Below are 15,569 nucleotides of genomic sequence, written 5' to 3'. Positions count from 1 at the left end.
TTGATTAATTCACCAAAGACCAGGTTTTTGGTCTTTTCGTGGAATCTGTTGATATTAATCAAAGCATATAAAATCAGCATAATCATCCTTTGAGAAGGTCTTTTTTCGAGAGAAAGTAGAAAGATGTGGAAACAAAAATGTATCACTAAACTTATTATTACTTGAGGGTTTTATCAAATAAAAAAATATTCTTTGAAACTTTTTACATTCATTGTAAAAAACAACAACTGTAAAAATAAAACAACCACTGATAGTTTTATATTTGCCATTTGTTTTCAACCTATCATCACATTTAATTAAATCCCCTCACCAATTTATAATAATCATAAAAATCTATCATCTATTTATAATACATATATATATATATAATCTATCTGTATATATCCTCTATACAAATTAAACAAATTTACTGTTAAAAAACAGTACATTTTTGTGTCCTGTTTTTTTCTCTCTCTTTTTTAATGAACGTTCTATGGCTCATTCTGTCAGTGCGAGGACAGAAGTGATGTCACTCTCGGTGGGCGGGACTATCTCTTTATGACTTTCAACCATCCAATAAGACGCTCGCTCGCGGAAATATGAAAATGGCGGCTCTCTGCTGTGAGTTTGGGGACCTGGTGCAAATCAAGAAACAGCTAATAACAGTGATATCGCTTTGTAAAGAACGAGGACTTCTGCACAGCGGCAAGTGGTGAGACCGACTGAGACCGACGTGTCCCTCTCCGCCTGCATCTCTGCTCTGGTGTCTCCAGAACGGACTGTTAGCTGCCTGCTAGCCATGTTAGCCGTGCTGTTTACAAGTGTCGTTTTATCAATGTAGCTAATGCTGTTTCCACAATACATCCTGCACAGCTTGGTATCGTTATATTTCAGCTAAGAAGAGACGTTAAATGACTAAGTGTTGTGTTCACAGAGCTAAAGCATCATCAGTTGAAAAATGGTGCTTAACCCAGCTGCTAAGTGTATTCATATACATGCATATTGATGGTGTTTTACATCTGCATGATAGTTGTGTCTAATGCTGAACCCATGATTACATTCCAGGGCTTCTGAGTTGGCCTTTGCTTTGGACCCTCTCCCTAAAGATGAGTTACCCCCATCCGCTCCCTTCACTGAGGTGTGTACACACTGGCAGGGGCCAAGGCTTTTCTGGCTTTTATTTATTACCATCCTATCACATTAAACCCACTCAGTAGATTTACAGTTGGAAATCATATCAGTGTGTGTACATGTGTGGATTCACAAACCCTTATCAGCCACAACCAGTTGTTCATTGGTGTGGCTGTAGTTGAGTAATAGCGTGCAAAGTGCTATGAAGAAAGATCATGTGGTGTATGTATGAAGACTGACCAGCGTGGAAATATGTTCTGATCATTGTGAAACTGAGGGGAGGTCGTCAGCTGGGTAGGTGGTCCTTCACATGTGGAATGTGAATCTCAAAACTCAACAGACACGTGTGGGTGCATTCAGAGCTGAACTGACCATTTGTGATCAGATCACTCAGGATGGATGTTGATACCAGGTCTGACTCATTAAACATGATTTAAGATGACTTTTCTTCTTCATTGTTTGTCCAAAATACAGGATGATGCTCAAGACCTGGATGCACTTACACTGGCTAAATCCTACTTTGACCTGAAAGAGTATGATCGGTCTGCTTACTTCCTGAAAGGCTGCTGCAGTCAGAAGGCCTATTTCCTTTATATGTATTCTCGCTACCTGGTAAGATTCTATACGTATCTGGTATGACAACATATTAGGGGTGGGAATTGGCAAAAATGTGACGATTCTGCGATATATTGCGATTCATGTCCCCCATATTATTCAAAGGCATTACAAAAAATAAGGAAAATAAGACTGCTCAACTCACTTCAAATGTCACATTTAATTCTGTGAACAACATTGTCTTCTACACATTAACTGAAGTGCAAAAACTAAGAAAGGGTAGTGCAAAAACTTTGTCCTTGAACATTCAGGACACAGGACCTTTGTAATTATTTTCTGAATAGGAGACCTTTCACATGAACACTGAGCTCAATCATATAAATAAGAGTAACCTAGAGCTTTAAACAAATTGAGACCTGCAAGGTCATGACCCAAAATGTTAAATTAATTTGGGAATATTGGCATTTTTGTTCAGAAAAAGGAGTTGGTCAACATGCTCAGATGTTAAAGTGCTCTCTGGGCCTTTACTATATCTCCTGCAGTTGAGAACATCCTTTTCCGCATACACACTAGGTATCTTTTAAACTCTGAAATTCTCCTCGTCATGCTTTGCCAGCCAGGGGCTGTAACATATATAATTGTAAATAAATATTAAAAAAAATATATATATATAAATATTGCAATACTTCGTGCTACAGTATCGATATAATCGCGGGCGCAAAATATCGCGATACTGAACAGAATCGATTTTTCCCCCACCACTACAACATATCGATATTCTTTAGATCTTTGGTTTCATTTCATCACAGGTATGCTTTTAGTTTTATTATAGTAAATGTGAACCGTTTTGAAAAGTATCCTTTGTCCTCAGTCAGGTGAAAAAAAGAAAGACGATGAGACGGTGGATAGCCTGGGTGAGGCCTTTTCCGTTTGGTCTAATAAAAGAATTGAAGGTACTTTTGTTTCGCTCCTACACCTAATGTTTGTGTGTTTTGTACCTGTTTCCAGGCCCCCTGGAGAAGGGTCAGGTTCGCAATGAATCCCTGCGAGAGCTGAGGGTTGAGCTCAGTAAGAAGCACAATGCTGGAGAGTTGGATGGCTTCACCTTGTACTTGTAAGAACCTTCCAGCGAACTGTGCACAATTTCCCCCAAATTGTATACTTCTCACTAGCTCTGTTATGTGTGCATTAATATGTGGATGTATGGCAGGTATGGGGTGGTGCTACGAAAGCTGGATCTGCTAAAGGAGGCTGTTGAAGTGTTTGTTGAGGCAATTCATGCACTTCCTCTTCACTGGGGAGCCTGGCTGGAGCTCAGTAACCTTGTCACCAATATTGAAATGGTAACTACAGCTTGTTTTTACACATTTTTAGACATTGAACATATCATTTTGTCATTGATTTCATAAGCACAGTCCAAATAAGTCCTCAAAACACAGCCTCGTTGTGTTTAAGCTAAACTTTACATATCCAAACCGAGAGCGTGAACAGTGTCAGGTCATTAAAAGGGAGTGAAATGATGCCCTCAAACTTTCACTGTCTCACTTTGATTTTCTCCACAGCTGAAGTCACTGTCTCTGCCGGATTGTTGGATTAAAGACTTCTTCATGGCCCACATGTATACAGAGCTGCAGATGATCAAAGAAGCGTTGCAGAAATACCAGAACCTCATTGAGGCTGGATTTTCTAAGAGCACCTACATCATCTCCCAGATAGCTGTGGCCTACCACAACATCAGAGGTTCAACTTTTGACCTGTCTAATTGGACTCAAGGCCATCAGAACCATGTTAAAGGAGCAAGTTTAAGACTTTAGCACTCTGCCGTCTTTCATTCCAGATATTGACCAAGCCTTGGCTCTGTTCAACGAGTTGCGGGACCAGGATCCATATCGCATTGACAACATGGACACATTCTCCAACCTGCTCTATGTTAAGGTGAGTTCACTGCTTGTCATGTGATACCCTGTGAAGAAGTGTGTTTTGATGTTTACCCTCTCCTGTTTGACGCGGTGGTTACAGTCCAGATAATATCATCCTGGAGTAGAACAGATGCTTCCTTACAAAAGGGTTCACTATAACATTTTTATGTTTTTGTTTGACCTTTACGTTACATCAGGAGTTCATAGATGATCTGAGGGAAATGGGCACTATTGAGAGAAACTTTTCTTATTTTCCTGATGATAATAATCTTTTCCACAGAGCATGAAGCCAGAGTTGAGCTACCTGGCCCACAACCTGGTGGAGATCGACAAGTACCGAGTGGAGACGTGCTGTGTCATCGGTAAGCATCGAGCCACTCGGATCAAACACCTCTGTTCACTAAAGTGAAGGGATGATTTGTTGAATCCACTTCATCTGGAAACAGTATTATAATTTAAATAAATGTTTTTTATTCATCTTTAAAATATTAAACATGTAGAGTTTGACAAATGTTGAGACAACATTTTTGTGTTGTCTCATCAACGATATCAAATCTACTTATCTAATTATTAAAACTAAAGTAGACTATGAAAGGTTTTATTATTCTTCAGGATTATCAACCACATGTTATATATCACATGTTTCCTCCATAGGTAACTATTACAGCTTGCGCTCTCAGCATGAGAAAGCAGCCCTGTACTTCCAGCGGGCCCTTAAACTGAACCCTCGCTGCCTTGGTGCCTGGACTCTCATGGGCCATGAATACATGGAAATGAAGAACACTTCAGCTGCCATTCAGGCCTACAGGTCAGAGTTTGTGCTTATTTGTAGAGCTTCTAATTATGCAGTTGGTTTCAGACCATCTGAATTGGCATTGTTTCATGTTTTATATTTTTTTTACATTTCACAGGCATGCTATTGAAGTGAACAAGCGTGACTACCGTGCCTGGTATGGCTTGGGTCAGACGTATGAGATCCTTAAGATGCCCTTCTACTGTTTGTACTATTATCGAAAGGCTCACCAGCTCAGGTATGGATTTTTTCTAAGAGGATTTAGATAATGTTTCAGTAAATTAAACATTGTAACAATATGTGGATAATTTATTAATATGTTATTTTCTTTGACATAACATGATTCTCTGTTGTAGGCCTAATGACTCCCGCATGTTAGTTGCACTGGGTGAAAGCTACGAAAAATTGTCACAGCAAGTGGAAGCCAAGAAGGTTTGTATGTTGCAACTGTTAATGCACCCTGGTTTGTGTGATAAATCCACTAATGTTTCTGACTTGTTTGATTTATGACATGGCATATTTTATTACATGTATTTGTGTAGTGTTACTGGAGGGCGTACTCTGTTGGAGACGTAGAGAAAATGGCTCTCCTCAAATTAGCAAAGTAAGTGCAACCATATCCTGAGTTTAACGATTAAAGAAACATCTGTGAAACAGATTGTGGTTTAAACAAAAAGAAGCACAAATTGAAAAAATCCAATCTGTAGCATTTTCCCCTTACGTTTTCATGTCAACATTTGTTTTGTTGAGAAACAGGTTCTACATCTATATGTCTTATTCCATTATTAGGCTCCATGAACAGCTGAATGAGTCTGATGATGCTGCCCAGAGTTACATGCTTTACATCCAAGATATTTTCTACTGTGGGGTAAGCATTTCAAAGTCTCTGACTACATATGCACAAGCATAGTTGGAGTAGAGAAAATATTAATTAATCAGCATACAGAGATATTTAAGACAATAATTTGCTTTCAACTTAGTGGTAGTAGTTTTGGGGAACAGACATTTCCTGTTTCAGAATCCAATTTTCATGCATTTTTTTGGAAGAACTAGCTAAGACAATAGTTATGACCTCAACTCCAACAGGATAAATTTGAACATCCTTGTAGCCATGATCCAAAACCTTGTGGAAAGTGTTCCCATAAAAGTTGAGCTTGTCATAGCAACAGATTAAAACCTGTTTTAGCAGTAATAAATGATCACAAATGTAATATTCACCTGTCCACATACTTTAGGCCATATACTGTATTTGTTTGGATGCAATCTTATTCTAATAAAATCTTGCCACGACAGGAACAACTGGAGCACCTCGAGGTAAGCACAGCCCTACGGTACCTGGGTCAATACTATTTCAAGAACAAGCTCTACGATGAAGCTTCTCTCTGCGCTCAGCGCTGCTGCGACTACAATGATGTAAGTGTACCTGCATAATCTGAGCTGATGCCTTTCCTAACTGTGGTTGTAGTAAATAGCAGTAACACACTAACTGGTGTTGATGGTCACTCTTGTCTGCAGGCACGTGAAGAGGGAAAAGCTTTGCTGAGGCAGATCTCACAGGTCCGAGATCAGACTGAGACGCCCTCAGCGGATCTGTTTGCACCGCTCTCGAACAACAACACTCCAGTCAGGAGGGTGTCTCCTCTGAACCTCATCTCCTTCACACCGTGACCCCCACCCTGCTCTTCACTGACCTTGAAACGGACAATTTGTGTAACCTGTGACATGAAACTTTGACAGGGTTGATGGACTGTTGCAAGGATTTTCCTGTGTTTGTATACAAAATTGTTTATGGCATTAAAAATGCTTTTGTTTGTACAATTTGCAATCCTTATCACTTCTGTAAATCAACGCAGGTGGTTTTGAACCGATTTTTAAAGACACGGGCAATTTTTGTAACATTTATTGCCTTGGTATTGATGGAGAAAAAAAAATTTTTTTAAAAAGCACAAAAGGTCCATCACAGACACTGAGGGAAAAGAGACACTTGGAAATATTTACATTAACATGTAGAACAAGAACACACACAAACACTTTGACTCTCAGTCACATGTCAACACCTCAACACTGTATATATGTAAATAGTGTAAATAAATCCCACCGCTATGCAAAGACTTGTTTTTTTTTTAGACAGATACACTTTAGTGAGTTAACAGTAGATTTGAATACAGTGAAAATTTCAAATTAAAACTGTCAGGGAACAAATTCTTGGACAAATTGTTTTTTCCTGACTAATAAATTATGCTATCTAATTTTGTTGTGAAAACTGAAGATACTCATAATAAAGGCTTGTGGAGGAATTTCAGAAGCAGAGAAGACAAATTCCACCAATGTTCTATCACCATACAGTCCACAACTATCACACTGCTCATGGAAACCTCCATTGCCTAGGTACTTTACTGCGACCTTATTTAAAGCACTGACATGAACATTATAACTGTATTTGGCATAACAGTGAGTTAACTGCACTGCAAAGTGAGTATATATAAAACCAATATAAAACTACTATAAAGTTACCAGCAGGTAGGACTTTTGCATAATATAAAAAAATATGATTTCCTGAGCCTTAGGTGAGCTCAGTACTTCCCCCTGAGACTACGAGGGGTGGGGGCCGGGCTGCGAGGTGGCGATTGCTGACGAGACCGCAAGATCCGCGAGTAGGGGGTGAAGTTTCCCTCCTCAACAGCACGAGTGTTGCATTTACGTGTTGGGGTGCGTGTCGGGAACAGGGTCTGGAAAAATGGTCGTTTCTGTGGAGGCCGGTTCTCAGCATTAAATGCTGCAGTGGCCCCACAGTCCTTCCTCTTACAGGATCCTGGTGCAGGGGAGGGAGAGAAGCCACACGGGGGCAGCTGGGGCTGGCTTGTGTGAATCTGAGCCAGGGCGTCCGCCTTCCGCCTCAAGTCGGCTTTGACCAGCGTCAGGCCGTTATGCAGCTCCGCCATGATCTGGTCCTAAGAAGGAGTCAGTGAAAAGGGTTAGACCAGGCCACAAGGGGGGGGGGGCGTGAAGGTGAAGGGTGGGGTTGGAGGTGAGGTGACAGAGGGTGAGGCAGAACGCAGCTTTTGTACATGCTTTTGCAGTTTTCACCTGGTGCAGATGTTATAAATCCTAATTTAGTTTAAAAGCTGGCTGTGCATCACGATTGTTAATGAAGAGAGGAGAGGGAGAGAAAAAAAAAGTATTTCAAATTGAAAGTTGCACTTCAAGAAGCGGACGCTTAAATATTACTTTGAATTACAGGTTATCTTAAGAGAGCATCCATGATCAGAATCACCGGAAGGAGAAATGTAATTATTGTCCAAACTGCGCTAAGGGAAACTTACATGCTGTCGTTACAGGAACAACAGTATGTTGGTTCAGCTCAGCTTCACCTACTTTTACTTTATGTTTGAGGTAAAAAGAAAGATTTTTAATAATGACAATATGAGATTGGTCTTATTACACTAAATTGATACGTGAAACATATTGAATTATTCAGTTTAAGCTTGGCGTAATTTTAAGTATCACCAACAAAATAATGAATCTCAGTTTAGGAGCTTCATCGTTTAAGTTAATGATTTTTTTCCTCCCACACAGAACACCCTATTAAATTTGCTTATATAATAGCAGAAATAACAATATGCAGTATTGTACCATGCATGTGTGGTTTTACCTGTTTGGCGAGGGTCTCCTCTGTAGCATTTAACATCTGACGCAGTCGCTCCCCCCCTGTGTTGCGACAGCACGCTCGTTCAGCAGACTGGAGGTCCACCCCCAGCCTCTGCAAATCCAGACGCAGCTGACGCAGGTTCTGTTGGGAAAGAGTCAGAATTTTCATACTCTATATAAAAAGGTTTAGACTCCAATGGCGCAAAACAAAAATTGCATCTGTGTTGGTGACTGACCCGCTGACCCTCCTCGAGCTTGCGGTCAGCAGCACTGGTGAGGGTCCCTGATGAGCCCGGCACTTCCAGCTGCATCTTAAGCTTTGTCAACTCTGCATCAGCAAACAGAACAAGACAGTGAATTACCATCAGCACTTCTAACACCAACACATAATCCGAGCAGGCTTCCAGTCAGAATCTACCTTGCGTCTTGGTGAACAGCTCGGCGCGGCACTGGTTGAAGTCGGCCTGCAGCTTGACGGGTTCTGTCCGAGTGGTGAGGCGCCGAGAACGCCGAGGCCCCTCTTCCTCTGGCACCAGCATGGACACTGATCCACCATCCTTGTATTTTTCAAGGGCCTCAGACAAAGCTTCAATGGCCTGGTCACGCTCCTGAGAAAAATGATTCAGAGGAAAACTTATAGCACATACATCTTACTGCAAAGATACAGTATTAGAAACAATGCATTCAGGAAATATTTCAGTGAAGTTAAGTGCAGATTTGACAGATTGTGTGAATCGAAAACACTGACGGAAACTGAAATGAGCTCATCACAAAGTCTCTCACCTGCAGCTCCTCACTGTAAAATTTCTTCAAATGCTTCTGCAGGTTGGTGATCTTGTCCTCGCACCGCTCTTCAATCAGAGCCATTTCTGCCTCCAGGGTCTCACTATAAGATAAAAAGACATCCACACTTAATATCTGTATCAATCTCAAAGTGTTCTAATCCTCTGAATGTTACAACTTCCTTTAGAGTGGATTTCTTTTTTAAAAATCATCTGAATTTTGTTTCCTATTTAAAACATTGTTAGAAATAGTTGTTACGAATGCACCCTGAGAACTTAAACTGGCATTTTGACAGGAACAGAACGTAAGGGGGGTTGTACCCCAACATGCTCACTCACCTGAAGCCATCCTGCATCCCAGTGATGACCTCCATCATCTCGGAGACCACCTGCTCCCTCACATTTGCTTCAAGAGCCTCTTTCTCTTCCCGCTGGCGCTGCACCTCTCTCTTCAGAACATCAATGGCCTGAAGTAAGGCCTAAATAAGGTAGAGTCCTCTTTTAGAAACAGTGGCCACGTCCTAAAAAGGCCTTTTACATACTCACTGCGTTATTTCTCGTTTTAGTTTATATCAAAAGGCATCATGTAAGTGGTCATTGAAATTTACAGAACTGTTAAAAACCTTATCTCCACTATCTTGATTATTCTGTTAATTAAATTGTAAAGAAAATCGGTTTTATAAAGCGCTTGTGGGGATATTACATATTTAGCTCCCTTGTACAATGACAGAGGATGTTACCTCAGTATTTAACATGGTGATATCTCCATCTTCGGCATCGCTCTCATCCTCATCCGTTTCCAGCACCGTGCTGTCGTTACCATGTCCGTTCGGCTCACGCAGCAGAGACAGGATGTAGGCCACTCTGGTCTTTGTGGATGGGCCGTGAACCAGCTGAAATTATATATAATGTATATCTTAATTTGTCTTTGGTCTTATTATTAAGTCTGTCGTAAAAGATAAAAATCGCAGAAGTTAGATATACAAGAGTGTTTCCTACTTGAGTAGCGATGGCAGAGAATTTGAGGGCCTGGAGGGTCTCGTCATAGATGGAGGCACATGGGTTGATGTTGACCACCATGCTGGAGCTTCCTCTGCCACAGAAGAAACCCTGCAGCACCCGGGTCAGTTTACTGTCCCTGAAGGGCACCACTTGAGGAGGCCGGGATCTGTGTAGGCAGAAAGCATGATCCATTTTTCTCAAACAAGCTCAAGATGTACCACATCAACACCACAGACAGTTATAAGTCAAGGTCAAGCACATACTTGTTGTTCTGGTTGTTCCTCAGAGCAGCAATACAGCGTCCCAGTGTTAAAAGGGAGGTGTTGATGTTGTTGGCCTCCTTCATCCTCTCTCCGTTGCGCTGCTCTTTACAGCGCTCAGACCCAGCCAGATCACACACGGTCAGTCTAAAGAGGAGACAGAGCACTGGTTCATCATCTTCATAGACCAAAAGTGAAAACAGGATTTCGGCAGGGTTCACAAATGCAATACTTGTAGCTATTGTAATACCACATAGAAAGCTATTTAATAAAAACAGTGATAAGACCTGTCATAATTTATTTCACAAGTCTATTAATGTTGGTATTTGTCAGTGCTTGAATAATGAATTAAAGGTGAATTTGAATATTTCTGAAGGAGGCTAAAAATCAATTATTTCTAATATCTGCAAGTACCTCATAAAATGAAGGTATATTTGAATAAGTAAAGATAGGCGACATACTCGCTGATGTGCATGGTCTGGCCTGAAATGGCCTCTGGGCGGATGTGCAGGACACGGATGGAGAAGATGCTGTGGCTGTGAAGGCGATACATTTAGGATAAGAGAGTTGAACAAGTCTGACAAAATAAAAACAAAATAATGTTTTTTTGGCAACTGTTAACACAATGTACCTGCGGCTGGAGTTTTGGTTTAGGTGAGTGCTGGCGAAGCTCTGGTTGCGACGCCCGGCCCTCAGAATCCTCCACGCCTCCTCGGCACTGCGGACCTGGATCCAGGAGAGATCTGAAATAACAAGGGAAAACAACTTAAATTTTTGCAAGATAAAGTCAAAGTTACAACAAAGCAACAAACTAACATCATACAAAGAAGTATTTTAGATTTGAGATAAGATAGATTATTGTATCTATTCCATGGTTTTGTTTAACATTTTTTGCTTGTATAACATATGTCTGATGAAAGAAGTTGTATAATGGGTTTGAGCTTCACCAGGTTTAATCTGATATATACTGGAGTAATTCAATTTAAAGTACATATCCTTCAGATGAATGAGTCAGCGTTACCTTTCACATAAGGGTTGCCCTGCTTGTCGTCACTGAGCCTCAGCGTGGCTCTCTTTTTGGGCTGCATGGAGGGCGACACATCCAGCAGATCGTAGAGGAACTCATTGTAGATCTCATAGAAGGAAACCCAGATAGAGAAATGCATGCCTTCCTCCAGGTCGTCCCCTCCAGTGTGTGAAAGGCTGTCGGGCTCCAGACACACACTGTCTGTGTCTGCAGAGTCAAAGATCCGTTTTACAGACACAGAAAAAACATGATAAAAATACTGACAGTATAAGTATATGAATGCACACAAAACCTGCTGGTTAAATGTTTTTTATTAATTATTATCTAATGTTTGTTAACTCTGAGTGACCCAGGCTGCTCAGATACCACATCGCAGAAACAACAGAAAAACGATGACCTTTGTGGATGAAATCTGCTTTTCTCTATCTGAATGTGTTGGACTTTCACTGCCTGTTTCCACGGATGGCTTGTGATCCCGTCCTTGCATGCAGAAGATGTGTTGCACTTGTGAGTCTATTGTCAACATTGACTCTACTGAAGTGTAACCACCCTTTTAAACATTTAGTGCTCCCTGCCAGTATCACTGAGCCTGTGTGTGTTTCATGGGGCTGCAGTGTGTGAAAGCTGCCCTCACCCTGAACACAGGCTCGGAAAAAAAGATATTTCTTCCTTTGAATCTCCCTAAAAACGGTAAAAAGGTAATTTGGCAAAATCCATAACATTTGAGTGTATCAATACCATTTAAGACCTGGTTTTAATGCCCACCCCTATTCATCCGGTTCAGTTGCTGGTTTATAATGTGAATTTAAAGTCATTCTAAATTTACTGAGATTTGAATTTGAGGTTTGTTCAACATGATATTCCACACTCTCTCCTCACCGTCTAGCAAGCTGGCCATGTGACTGGTAGAGGAGAGGCCCCCGAGACCGCTGTCCCCGTTTGTGGTGGTACCACCTCGACGAGAAATCAAACTCTCATCCTGAAACACACACGGGGAGAACATCAGCAAAAAGATACTGATCTCCTGAATGATATAAAGCTGCTAGGGTGACACATGAGATCTCACTCTGACAGAAAGATAAATCTCTCTACACTTGGATAAATAATATACTTTTTTGTTGTTTTAAGGCTGAAACCAATCAAAACTGAGCCCACTGCAGTGTAGCTGACATTGAATTGGAAGGAATTTCTTTTCTATGCCAAAGATCAGGATATGTTGAAAATTGAACTATACAGTAAGAGACAATGCAAGGATTATGGGAGAAGTACATTACTAAACACATATCTGTCTTAAAGCTACAGACCCTGTCTCTGACACATTGTAACAACAAGGAAGTTACATGTTTCGTTTCATATCATAAGAACCATTAACTGTTTCTTCAATTTACCTCTTTGAGCAGAGAGTTTCTGCGGATTTCCTCCACCCTGACCTCACTGGGTTCCAGCTGTTTCACATCCTGATACATGACAGGCTTCAGGTCCATGGCACCGTAGAGGCGACCCTGCAGTTTCCTGAAGAGAGACGCTAAAGCTCGGGGCAGGAGGCCTGACTCTCGACCACTGCCTGTACGTCAAAGTACAAACAAACATCTTTTAAAGAGCTGTAAACACAAACACTGTTACCAAACCTGGGCTTTATTAGTAAAATAATTACATCTTACCCTGAATGGTGTACGTCTTTCCAGAATTGGTGACACCATAAGTGTAGAGGAGTCTGTTTTCTCCCTGAAGAACGTCTTTCACCATCTTCTTCATTGTGCTCTCATAAAACTGCTGCTGTGTGGTCTCTGCTCCAGAGATCTATGAAAGAGGGATGGTATTTTTTTGTGGTCTATAAAATTGGACATTACACAGGCGTTCTCCTAAATAATTACTGACATCGGTTACTATTCAAACTCATAAGCCCATATTTATCCATCAATGTTTTCAGTGTCATTAATGAAAAACCTGTTTAGATTGTTGTTCACTTCCATGGTAAATCCTCCCACCAGCACCACTATTTGCCCCTTTTTTAAAAAACAAAATCTGTATAATTTCGACAGCAGGTGTTATGTGCATGTATAAACACAGAGCACAGGTGTACCTTAGAGAAACTGAACTTGTGCATGCTCTGGGTGATGCCCCTCTCTGCAGTCCTCATGTTCTGAGACTCTTTTGGAGCTTTGAGCAGCAGAGTCTCTTCATCCTGGACAGCCACACAACCCTGAGATGAAAAGTAAACATTGAGCACAGTGAGCCATACCGTAACCAATGGATGTACTTTATTTACAAAAAGCAGTTATTGTGTGACTGTAGAAAAGTCTCACCTGTTCTTCTCCCCTCTCTCTCTCCATCTCAGTAAGAGGTCGAATGCGCAGATACACCTTCACCCTGTCTGCATTTCCTTCACCACCACTTCCTTGTCTCACCAATCCAGATTTCACTGATAGTTTCTAGATACACAGATTTAAGACCTCAAATGGCAGTTTTCTAACATGGAGGAATATCAATTATTGTTTTGATGTGCTCATTCATTTAGCCTGTTAATGACATGACAATGGCAGGAAGCAAAAGTAAAATTTGAGATTTCAAAAGATTAAATAAGAAGTTTTTACAAACGTGAAATGTAAACAAACCATTTTTTTTTAAATGAAAACTTTACTGGGATTATTGCAGAGACAGAGTCCACACTCACCGGCTCTAAAATGGACGGCCGTGGATCAAGTCCAGGGGAAATCACAGAGAGCTCAGGATGACGTGGTCGTGCAAGGCCCCCGAATTCTGCTGCCGTCGACTCAAACACGGCGATTTCCTCCTCCTCATCGAAGGGGCACACGCACGGGGAGGACAAAGACAGTGCCATGCTTACCTGCTGCAAGAAAACAGAACATTAGTAAGACAGTAATCACAACACACAGTGCATTTGGGAAGTATTAAGAACACCTTCCCATTTGTACATCTGGCAAGGAGGTTATGTTTTCACTCCTGTCTGTCTGGGGGTTTGTTTGTTGTAAGCAAGATTACACAGAAGCAAATGGATGGAGTTTCATGAAACTTAGTGGGAGGATCCAGGATTTTTTTTTTCCACTTACATTAACATTGCGATAATCTGGCATAGTCTGGGAAGGGGTATCTAAAAGTATGTGGAAGTTGGTACAGCTTTTTGAATACAAGGTGACCTTGGCGGAGGCTTTTACTCTACAGAGTACCACTCTATTTCACATAAGTATTATTCTGCAGCCTTCTGCTGAAATCAAAGAACATTTTCACCTATCAATTTAAACTCAATACACCATTCATGTAAGTGGAAACAGAATTATAGAAAGCGTTATTATTATTATTTAAATAGAAAAGACTTCAATGTTAGCTGATTGGGGATAGTAGAAACTTCTTGAAGAACCTAAACGTTAAAAAAAAAATTCATCGTGACTTTTTTCCTCCAGACATGAAGTTTGTCCTTCTTTGTTTATCTTGCTAAAGGTGAACTGGTTTTTGTTGTTGTCTTTATGGAAAAAGTTTCTCCCACCCCCACACAGGGGGAGCTCTGTTACCAGGGTCTTTCTGAAAGCTCAATCGAAACTCCTGTTACACAGGAGAGAAGGAAAAACACGTGTCATCTAAAATAACCTTTCCAATGACATGTGTTTGAAGTGTTTGAATCCCAACAGTCTTCAGGCAGCACCTCGCTGGACGGGAGGGTAAGTCAGAACCAAGGGTGTGCCATGACACAAGCTGAGAGAACACACAGATCCCTTTTGTTTTCCTGCTCAGTCAATCAGTACCTGCCCGAGCAGTTCTTCAGGTAAAAAGTTCCGCGGGGCTCTAGCCTGTCGTGACAGGTTTTTTTTTTTTTAGCTTTGCTGCATTTGAAATGAACAGAAACATCGATGACGCTGAGGCAAATAGTTCACTTTAGATGTAACCGTGTATACTCGTTCAGGCTAACTTCCTCTCAGCTGCTGGAAACATGATGAAAAGAGGAGTCACACGTTTCAATGTTCGACTAAGAGCGTGTAGACGTTAAATAACGGGTGTAAATGAACCAACACGAGAATCTGTAACCAAACCAAACACTGACACAATAAAAGCACGACATGTTGTTATTATACAGAGATCACAGCTTTATGGTAGCTAGCAGCTGTATTGTTGTTGAGCCTGAAGCAAAGGTGGATTCCATAGATATATATCGATGGTGGATTCCACTTACCTGGAAGCCTTCACCGTGCAACGAGTGGTTTCCGGTTTCTAAATGTTCCTAAGTTAGAGAAAGAGAAGCAACAGTGTTGAACTGAATCCGTCTCCGTGAATCGTGCTCTGCGTGTGGGTTTGATTCTCAGCTGAGCTTCACTCGACTGGGTTTGGTTTTTGAACAATGCGCTTCCCCTGCAGGGCGAGTCGGGGATTGGCTGAAGCTCCGCGCTCTCTGCCTTCCTGATTGGCTAACCCGGGTTGACACGGTGCGCTATTTAAACTGCGCCCTCCTCGAACCAGGAC

The 15,569-nt window shown here is 41.3% G+C and overlaps 2 protein-coding genes across 2 annotated transcripts; one reads left to right on the top strand and one right to left on the bottom strand.

Moving 5' to 3' along the window:
• Positions 1–578: 578 nt before the first annotated feature.
• On the top strand, positions 579–6,195 carry cdc23 (CDC23 (cell division cycle 23, yeast, homolog)). The gene is made up of 16 exons (XM_061086224.1): positions 579–691; positions 1,045–1,117; positions 1,585–1,722; positions 2,537–2,579; positions 2,674–2,779; positions 2,876–3,008; positions 3,228–3,405; positions 3,503–3,600; positions 3,865–3,946; positions 4,239–4,392; positions 4,496–4,615; positions 4,734–4,809; positions 4,920–4,981; positions 5,167–5,245; positions 5,671–5,790; positions 5,893–6,195. The coding sequence occupies exons 1-16, from the start codon at positions 579–581 to the stop codon at positions 6,043–6,045; spliced, it is 1,728 nt and encodes a 575-aa protein (XP_060942207.1). The 3' UTR covers positions 6,046–6,195.
• Positions 6,196–6,607: 412 nt separating this feature from the next.
• kif20a (kinesin family member 20A) lies at positions 6,608–15,365 on the bottom strand. The gene is made up of 19 exons (XM_061086223.1): positions 15,283–15,365; positions 13,771–13,947; positions 13,403–13,528; positions 13,180–13,299; positions 12,758–12,896; positions 12,485–12,660; positions 11,976–12,075; positions 11,091–11,303; positions 10,701–10,812; positions 10,531–10,605; positions 10,073–10,216; positions 9,807–9,975; positions 9,548–9,700; positions 9,147–9,286; positions 8,809–8,911; positions 8,444–8,633; positions 8,262–8,353; positions 8,030–8,167; positions 6,608–7,328 (listed from the first exon to the last, which is right to left on the bottom strand). The coding sequence occupies exons 2-19, from the start codon at positions 13,936–13,938 to the stop codon at positions 6,951–6,953; spliced, it is 2,736 nt and encodes a 911-aa protein (XP_060942206.1). The 5' UTR covers positions 13,939–13,947; positions 15,283–15,365; the 3' UTR covers positions 6,608–6,950.
• Between the last annotated feature and the right edge of the window lie 204 nt (positions 15,366–15,569).

The sequence above is a fragment of the Limanda limanda genome, chromosome 14 (genome assembly GCF_963576545.1).
Source record: "Limanda limanda chromosome 14, fLimLim1.1, whole genome shotgun sequence".
Taxonomy (NCBI): domain Eukaryota; kingdom Metazoa; phylum Chordata; class Actinopteri; order Pleuronectiformes; family Pleuronectidae; genus Limanda; species Limanda limanda.
The sequence above is the reverse complement of the archived record's forward strand: the minus strand, read 5'-3'. Positions and strand labels throughout refer to the sequence as shown.

What these genes read in the sequence shown, in the direction of transcription:
- cdc23 (XM_061086224.1), top strand. Translation starts at nt 579, where the DNA reads ATGAAAATGGCGGCTCTCTGCTGTGAGTTTGGGGACCTGGTGCAAATC. An exon ending in ATATGTATTCTCGCTACCTG is followed by an intron (nt 1,723 to 2,536) that starts GTAAGATTCTAT and finishes CTTTGTCCTCAG; the next exon opens with TCAGGTGAAAAAAAGAAAGA. An exon ending in GCTCTCCTCAAATTAGCAAA is followed by an intron (nt 4,982 to 5,166) that starts GTAAGTGCAACC and finishes TTCCATTATTAG; the next exon opens with GCTCCATGAACAGCTGAATG.
- kif20a (XM_061086223.1), bottom strand. Translation starts at nt 13,938, where the DNA reads ATGGCACTGTCTTTGTCCTCCCCGTGCGTGTGCCCCTTCGATGAGGAG. An exon ending in TCTCTGCCATCGCTACTCAA is followed by an intron (nt 9,701 to 9,806) that starts GTAGGAAACACT and finishes ATATAATTTCAG; the next exon opens with CTGGTTCACGGCCCATCCAC. An exon ending in GGGATGCAGGATGGCTTCAG is followed by an intron (nt 8,912 to 9,146) that starts GTGAGTGAGCAT and finishes TTTATCTTATAG; the next exon opens with TGAGACCCTGGAGGCAGAAA.